This window comes from Bubalus bubalis, chromosome 16 (genome assembly GCF_019923935.1).
Source record: "Bubalus bubalis isolate 160015118507 breed Murrah chromosome 16, NDDB_SH_1, whole genome shotgun sequence".
Lineage (NCBI taxonomy): Eukaryota > Metazoa > Chordata > Mammalia > Artiodactyla > Bovidae > Bubalus > Bubalus bubalis.
The window spans coordinates 23898697-23906937 of record NC_059172.1 but is presented as its reverse complement, the minus strand read 5'-3'; the positions used below and the strand labels follow the sequence as shown (position 1 = coordinate 23906937).

At 38.9% G+C, this 8241-nt stretch overlaps 1 protein-coding gene across 2 annotated transcripts; it reads left to right on the top strand.

Annotated features, from left to right (window-relative positions):
• Positions 1-555: 555 nt before the first annotated feature.
• FSHB (follicle stimulating hormone subunit beta) lies at positions 556-4465 on the top strand. Of its 2 annotated transcripts, XM_025265685.3 has the most exons (3): positions 556-609; positions 1214-1410; positions 2972-4465. In XM_025265685.3, the coding sequence occupies exons 2-3, from the start codon at positions 1252-1254 to the stop codon at positions 3200-3202; spliced, it is 390 nt and encodes a 129-aa protein (XP_025121470.3). In that variant the 5' UTR covers positions 556-609; positions 1214-1251; the 3' UTR covers positions 3203-4465.
• The last annotated feature ends 3776 nt before the right edge of the window (positions 4466-8241 follow it).

Sequence of the window (8241 nt, the reverse complement as noted above, 5' to 3'; positions counted from 1 at the left end):
GAAATGAATCAGCAGAACATTTAAAGAATTACAAGTAAAGCATCAAAGAATAACATTTGAAATTAGAGGATCTGGATGTAAAGAGGAATACAGTCTATATTTTAGACAGGAGTCAGATCTTGAAAGACTTTCTATTTGTTTTTTCCCTGCTAGTTTTCAATCTACCTTCAGAGTAATTTATTAACCGTATCTTTTTGATACACCTCAACAAAGCCAAGGCAATACTTGAAAAGAATTCTGAATTCCCCAAGTTAAAGGTACAAAAGAAAAACCCAAAGTCAAATTTAATTTGACAAGGTAAAGGAGTGGGTGTTCTACTATATCAAATTTAATCTGTACAAAATCATCTCTGGTAACATTATTTGTCCTGATCTACTGCGTTTAGACTACTTTAGTAAGGCTTGATCTCCCTGTCTATCCAAACACTGATTCACTTACAGCAAGCTTCAGGCTAACATTGCTCTTACTAATACCCAACAAATCCACAAGGTTTAGTTTAGTTTCACACAATTTTGTATAAAAGGTGAACTGAGACTAGACTCAGCTACAGCTTTCCCCAGACAAGACAGCTGTCTACGGAAAAGTCTCAGCATCTACAGTTATCAAGTGGTGAGTTACTTCAATTCGCAGATTTTTAAGGATCTAGAGAACAAATTTAGAGCTTTTTAAATTCTATTGTATAGGGAATCTGTGCTTGTCAACCTGGCTTCTTAAATACACTGTAATCAATGTTAGCAAGCAATTGACTTTATATAGATCAATTCATCTGGCCTCTGAAATAGTCTCATTTTAAACAAAGGGGGGCAAAAGCAAATGATAATATTTATGAGATGCTAAAAATGATGAACTAATTTTGTAATACAGAAGTTTCTTGTTAGTCTTTTAAATGGTAATAAAGGGACAAATACAATGATCATGATTGCTTGCTTCAGAGTAATCACTCTAAAATAGACAGCAGTAATGTTCTAAACCAAACACTGCTCTGCTTAAATCATTATATTGGAGTTTTGATCTGTAATATGTTTCTACTTTAACAACAACAAAAAAAAATTGAGGAGCATAATTAGAAATGCTTGTTCAAGAAACAAGTAAAGCAAAGGAAAAGGAAGGAAAAAACATTACTGGAGCAAAATATGATAGGAGACGATGGATAGAAAAATTATTTTTGGTTTGGTCAGAATATATAAACGATTATAATTCTTTGGTTTTTCAGTTTCTCACAGGCCTTAATTGTTTGTTGCCCAGCCCAGGATGAAGTCCGTCCAGTTCTGCTTCCTTTTCTGTTGCTGGAGAGCAATCTGCTGCAGAAGCTGCGAGCTGACCAACATCACCATCACGGTGGAGAAAGAGGAATGTGGCTTCTGCATAAGCATCAACACCACATGGTGTGCAGGCTACTGCTACACCCGGGTAGGCACTTTGCTTTGCTGGAAGTGAGGGTGCTGAGGGTCTGGACAAGGCAGGCTTCATTGATTCCCACTTGTCAGTATTTTAAGTTTCCCAAGGAATAGCCATGAGTCCTTTAGCCAACACTGTTTTATGACTGGCTTTTTTACCATGATATAAACTAAATGTTTGGGCTTAGATTTGATTGCAGTAAATGTAAAGAAGAGTCAGGTTTGATCTGATCAATTTAGTAATATGCTACTCTATTTTAAAAATTTTTTAATTTTTAATTATTTCAAAAAATAGTTCTATGGTAGATTTTACATATGGAGAAATTAAAAACATAAACATGCATACATTTAATAATAGAACAGCTACAATAGTCCCCAAAAGCCAATTTCTGTAATTGAGGCCACATCTTTACAACAGAGAGAGTACCAAAATATGTTTGCAAGCCATATAAAAGCACAGCCACATTATAAAAATTGTCTTATTGGCCTGCTGAATACAAATGCCAACAAGCAGCCTGAGAACACAATCAATCCTTGTAGACTGTTATAACCAAAATGAATTTGTAAACCCATGCCGTTCTTTATACTGTTGAGAAAATCAAGGCACAGAGGCAAAAAACAGTTTGTATTCACACAGCTTCTTTGAATTAATCCCAGGAGCAGTTTCTACTTTCTCTTTTTTCCCCTATAACACCTGGCTATCTATGCAGAATTTCATTCAATAAGCTGAAATTGAAAATATCAACTTTTTAATGAAATATACTTTATGGGGTGGTAAATGAGTTTGACCAAAATCCACTTATCACATCTTCTTGGGATATAGACTTAGTGGCATGATATTGAAATAACTTAAACAGAAGTAACAACTTTTCCCTCAGTGCAAATATATATATATATATATATTTTTTTTTTACTAGAAAGTGCTACAAAAAAAAACCTATTCTACAAGGATTAAAGTTCTTATGTACAAACCATGTAGCCTTAGAAACTGTGACTTGTGCAAATATATAGCCTTCAAGGTGGAGAGATGTCTACAAGACAGTGAAATATTTAAAATCTTACATAAGCTTTCATAGTCAGGCTAATCTAAGCATTATCATTCCACATTATATACTTTTTGACTTTTTATAAACACTCAGGGACAATGCACTTGGAAAAAATGTCTGAGGAATTAAACTTCACTGATTCGTGGTTCAAGTTGTCATTAATACAGCTTTCAACTAAGTAAAAAAGTCAAATTAAAATTTGTCAATTTCTCTTTTAATCATTTTCCTCTATTGAAATTCAAATTTCTTGATAGTTGAAAAAATAATTAACATTTTGACAAGGACACAAGGAGTAATAAAAGAACTTATATTTTCTGAAATACCTGTAGAATAATCAGGAAACATGGTATAGCATATAGGTCATTTATGAAATATGTTGCCTTGATTAGGAATTTCATAAAAGAATTTTAAAGTGTAAATATTAGAGCGAGCAGTATTCAATCCCTGTCTCACTTCAATTAAGCTAAACAGAAACTTCCAGACTACTGTAACTCATCTGTCTCTCTCTCTGTCTCCTAAACCACTCAGGACTTGGTGTACAGGGACCCAGCGAGGCCCAACATCCAGAAAACATGTACCTACAAGGAGCTGGTCTACGAGACGGTGAAAGTGCCTGGCTGTGCTCACCATGCAGACTCCCTGTACACGTACCCAGTAGCCACTGAATGTCAGTGCGGCAAGTGCGACGGCGACAGCACGGACTGCACCGTGCGAGGCCTGGGGCCCAGCTACTGCTCCTTCAGTGAAAGCAGGGAATAAACAGCAGCAGACACTTTGAGCTGCCTACCTTAAAGGACCAAAACATCCAAGACGTCTTTGTGTACATGTGCCTAGGCTGCAGACCACCACGGGAGACCCTACTGATCTCTGCTCTCCTAAGAGGAGGAGCTCCAGGAATGGAGAGGACTGGGGCCTGTCACCACTCAGACCTGTATTCTACATCTGGTTCCATAAGTCTTATTCACTCTCACTTAACTCACAGACACGAGGGTGCTTTCCCGTTTAATAATCTTAGAAATCCTCTCAGGCAATCCCTTCCTCTTAAAGCTAGGGATACGGTCCCAGAGGAGGAAAATCAGCTAAAAGTAGGTGAAAGTCCTAAATGCAGCATTCTCCTACCAGACTCAAGAGCCCTCAAGAGCAGGGCCAACCTCTTCTTCATGATTGTAGCCTCAAAGCCTAACACTCCACATAGAATTTAGTAAGAAACTCAATAATGGCTTCCTTAAAGAAAGTAAGATCAGAAAGTTAGGGATCGGAGAACACTGAGAAAGGATGTTAGAGGCTATCTGATGAGGCTGCATTCCACGGAAGGGGGGCATCAGCTTCAGTTCTGTCTTGCCTCTCCTCCTCTGGCACATGGAGGATAGAGACAGGATAAAACTCTCTGAATCATTCAGGCAGGTGGCAGTTACCAAGCTCAGGATTTCCAAGCTATTACTGCCAAGTCCTTTAGTTAAGGGCAAAAGCAAGAAATGTTAATATGGGCTTGTGGAAACTAGCCACATCTATTCCATCATTTAAATAAATGGAACAAATGCTATCAGGCTCCTGCAAAACTCCCTTTGGAAAGTACAGAGAACTATATCACCCTGCCCTTGAATGTAGGATCTACTCCTTTGGAAAGAGGTGGATTTGAGAGCAGGTTTGAAAGCAATTTTGACAACTTAATAAGTGCATTTATCTTATCTTCAAATACATTTATGTAAAGAAAATGCTCTTTTAGAAAGAATTAGCCATAACAAAAAAAACTCACTGCTGTTTTCTAAAGTTCTCTCTGTGTCAGTACTCTTTTTTGTCTATCCATGTTCTCCCAGATCTGTTTCTTTCAAGAGGATAAATATTGAGACTATTTCATGAGTTGATTTCGAGATGTTACCTCTCAGTTATATACTTGTTTCATACTCATATTAACTAATTTATTTAAATCTTATTTTTTTAAATAAAGATGCTAGCCACCAGAGTCATAGGTTTGGATTTTTTTTCACATGTAACCAGATGACTAAAATGCCTGTATGTTTATGATGGTAATAAAATAAATCTTACTAAAAAATCCCTAGTGCTTCTACAATATTTACTTGTACTGACCTTTGGAAATATTAATTTTGTTACATTTCTAAAAGTATTTCCTCATTTAAATTTCAGGTCACTTTTTGAACTCTTTTTCTGATACAGTGGGGGTGGGGGAAAACCAAAGGGAGAATCACAGAGTGGATGGGGATGCTGGAAAGTCTCTAGCTCATTCTTTGGATTTTTGAGATGAAAAATTGAAGGCCAAGGATGTCAAGTGACGCAACTTAGATCGCAAAGACTGTATATGCAGGCAGGATAAGAACCCTGGATCCCGATCTCTTAGCCCAAATCTCCTATGATAATCTGTCATATTATGTCATGTTGGCAAGGACTAATGCAAAATTGCAGGTACTGGTAATCAGCTATGTGCATTCCAATCTGGTAGTGAGTGTGCCTTATAGCTATATTCTCTACAATATTTTGACAGGTTGAAATTAGGGCTACAAGGTCTAATAAGATGCTTTAAATTATAACCTCTGTTCCCTCAGTGGCCTCTTATCAGCAAAGAACAGCCTAATGCTGTTTTCTTGAATAAGGGAGTAGTGAAAAAGCAATTGAATCTGGAAGGGGAAGTTGAACATGGAAGGCACATTGACTGCTATATCTCAAATAAATATTTATCTAAAGTCAGACCCAACAATTTTAATGACATTGAAAAGCTCTAAGCTGTTGATCTGTGTTTGCCAAAAGAAATATATATATGTGTGTGTGTGTGTGTGTATGATTCATCCTTTTGAAGAGAGACATATTGATCTGAATTCAGTCTATTTTCTGTACATTGGCTCCAGGGTATGAATATTACATGCTATTGGACTTCCCTGGTGATCCAGTGGTTAAGACTCAGCTTTCACTTCAGGGTGTGTGTGTTCGATCCCTGAATTGAATTGTTCGAGTTCGAACTGAATTGAATTAAAAGTTAAAAAAAAAAACAGGAAAGATGAATATTATATGCTACTGTCATCAGTACACATATACCAAACAAGCAGGATTCAAGGAGTATATTCCTACAAGCAACTGTATTTTTTTTTAATTTAATTTTATTTTTTAACTTTACAATATTGTATTGGTTTTGCCATATATCAACATGAATCTGCCACAGGTATACACGTGTTCCCCATCCTGAACCCTCCTCCCTCCTCCCTCCCTGCATGATACAAGCAACTGTATTTTGTTCCTCCCTGTCCTTTTGAATTTGCTCAGAAGTAGCTGTCCTGCCTCATCCTCTGCATGAAAATTTTTACCAGGCTACAGAGCTTCACTGATCATTCTTGAGTTATAAAATCTCCATTATTCAAACAGTAACCCCAAATCTCCAGTTCCAGCTAATGAAAACATCAATGGGAGTTGATATTATTTTCCCATTCTTAGAGGAGGGGAGGCAGGATTCTTAACTCCCCCTCCATCTGGGATTTGCACCCACAGGTTACTGACCCCTCTGGACTTGAATGCAGAGTAGTAGTGAAAAAAATAGGACAAAAAAGATGATTATGAAACTGTTTACCTCAGGTTGGGACTCGAACCCATGTGACGAGGATTTGAACCCAGCCAAAACCCAACGGACTTCCAAATAAGATCACAGACCTGGTTTCAGGACCTAATGAAGCTCAGGTTCTTGATGTCTCATTGCAGAAAGAATTCAGTGAGACACAAAGTGATAGGTAAAATGTAGATTTATTCAGAGAGAAACACACTCCATAGACATGGTGTGGGCCATCGCAGAGGGCGAGTGCAGCCTTGAAATGTGGCATGGTTAGCTTTTATGGGCTGGATGCAGTCATGAAATTAAAAGATGCTTGTTCCTTGGAAGGAAAGCTATGAATAATCTATACAGCATAGTAAAAAGCAGAGACATGACTTTGCCAACAAAGGTCCATGTAGTCAAAGCTATGGTTTTTCCAGTGGTCATGTATGGATGTGAGAGTTTGACTATAAAGAAAGCTGAGCACAGAAGAATTGATGCTTTTGAACTGTGGTGTTGGGGAAGACTCTTGAGAATCCCTTGGACAGCAAGGAGATCCAACCAGTCAATTCTAAAGGAAATCAGTCCTGAATATTCATTAGAAGGACTGATGCTGAAGCTGAAACGCCAATACTTCGGCCACCTGATGTGAAAAGCTGACTCAGTAGAAAAGACTCTGATGCTGGGAAAGATTGAAGGCTAGAGGAGAAGGGGACAACAGAGGATGAGATGGTTGGATGGCATCACTGACTCCAGGGACATGAGTTTAAGTAAGCTCCAGGAGTTGGTGATAGGCAGGGAAGCCTGGCGTGCTGAAGTCCATGGGGTGGCAAAGAGTCAGACATGACTGAGCAACTGAACCGAACTGAAATGAACATTGTGAAAAATCAACTGATTAAAGATGAAAAAGAAACTTTGTGCTCCTGATTCTTATTTTTTCCCTATCTTCAGTTCAATGCAGGAACCTTCTCCTAACTGCACAGATCAGATCAGATCAGTTGCTCAGTCGTGTCCGACTCTTTGCGACCCCGTGAATCGCAGCACATCAGGCCTCCCTGTCCATCACCAACTCCCATAGTTCATTCAGACTCACATCCATCGAGTCAGTGATGCCATCCAGCCATCTCATCCTCTGTTGTCCCCTTCTCCTCCTGCCCCTAATCCCTCCCAGCATCAGAGTCTTTTCCAATGAGTCAACTCTTTGCATCAGGTGGCCAAAGTACTGGAGTTTCAGCTTTAGCATCAGTCCTTCCAAAGAAATCCCAGGGCTGATCTCCTTCAGAAGGGACTGGTTGGATCTCCTTGCAGTCCAAGGAACTCTCAAGAGTCTTTTCCAACACCACAGTTCAAAAGCATCAATTCTTCGGTGCTCAGCCTTCTTCACAGTCCAACTCTCACATCCATACATGACCACGGGAAAAACCATAGCCTTGACTAGACGAACCTTTGTTGGCAAAGTAATGTCTCTGCTTTTGAATATGCTATCTAGGTTGGTCATAACTTTCCTTCCAAGGAGTAAGCGTCTTTTAATTTCATGGCTGCAGTCACCATCTGCAGTGATTTTGGAGAAATCACCCAGAAAAATAAAGTCTGACACTGTTTCCACTGTTTCCCCATCTATTTCCCATGAAGTGATGGGACCAAATGCCATGATCTTCGTTTTCTGAATGTTGAGCTTTAAGCCAACTTTTTCATTCTCCACTTTCACTTTCATCAAGAGGCTTTTTAGTTCCTCTTCACTTTCTGCCATAAGGGTGGTGTCATCTGCATATCTGAGGTTATTGATATTTCTCCTGGCAATCTTGATTCCAGCTTGTGTTTCTTCCAATCCAGCGTTTCTCATGATGTACTCTGCATAGAAGTTAAATAAGCAGGGTGACAATATACAGCCTTGACAAACTCCTTTTCCTATTTGGAACCAGTCTGTTGTTCCATGTCCAGTTCTAACTGTTGCTTCCTGACCTGCATACAAATTTCTCAAGAGGCAGATCAGGTGGTCTGGTATTCCCATCTCTTTCAGAATTGTCCACAGTTTATTGTGATCCACACAGTCAAAGGCTTTGGCATAGTCAATAAAGCAGAAATGGATGTTTTTCTGGAACTCTCTTGCTTTTTCCATGATCCAGTGGATGTTAGCAATTTGATCTCTGGTTCCTCTGCCTTTTCTAAAACCAGCTTGAACATCAGGAAGTTCACGGCTCACATATTGATGAAGCCTGGCTTGGAGAATTTTGAGCATTACTTTACTAGCGTGTGAGATGAGTGC

Bases quoted from the DNA above. Each gene is read 5' to 3' on its own strand.
- FSHB (XM_025265685.3), top strand. From the start codon at position 1,252: ATGAAGTCCGTCCAGTTCTGCTTCCTTTTCTGTTGCTGGAGAGCAATC. The intron at 1,411-2,971 runs GTAGGCACTTTG...TAAACCACTCAG, and splicing joins CAGGCTACTGCTACACCCGG to GACTTGGTGTACAGGGACCC.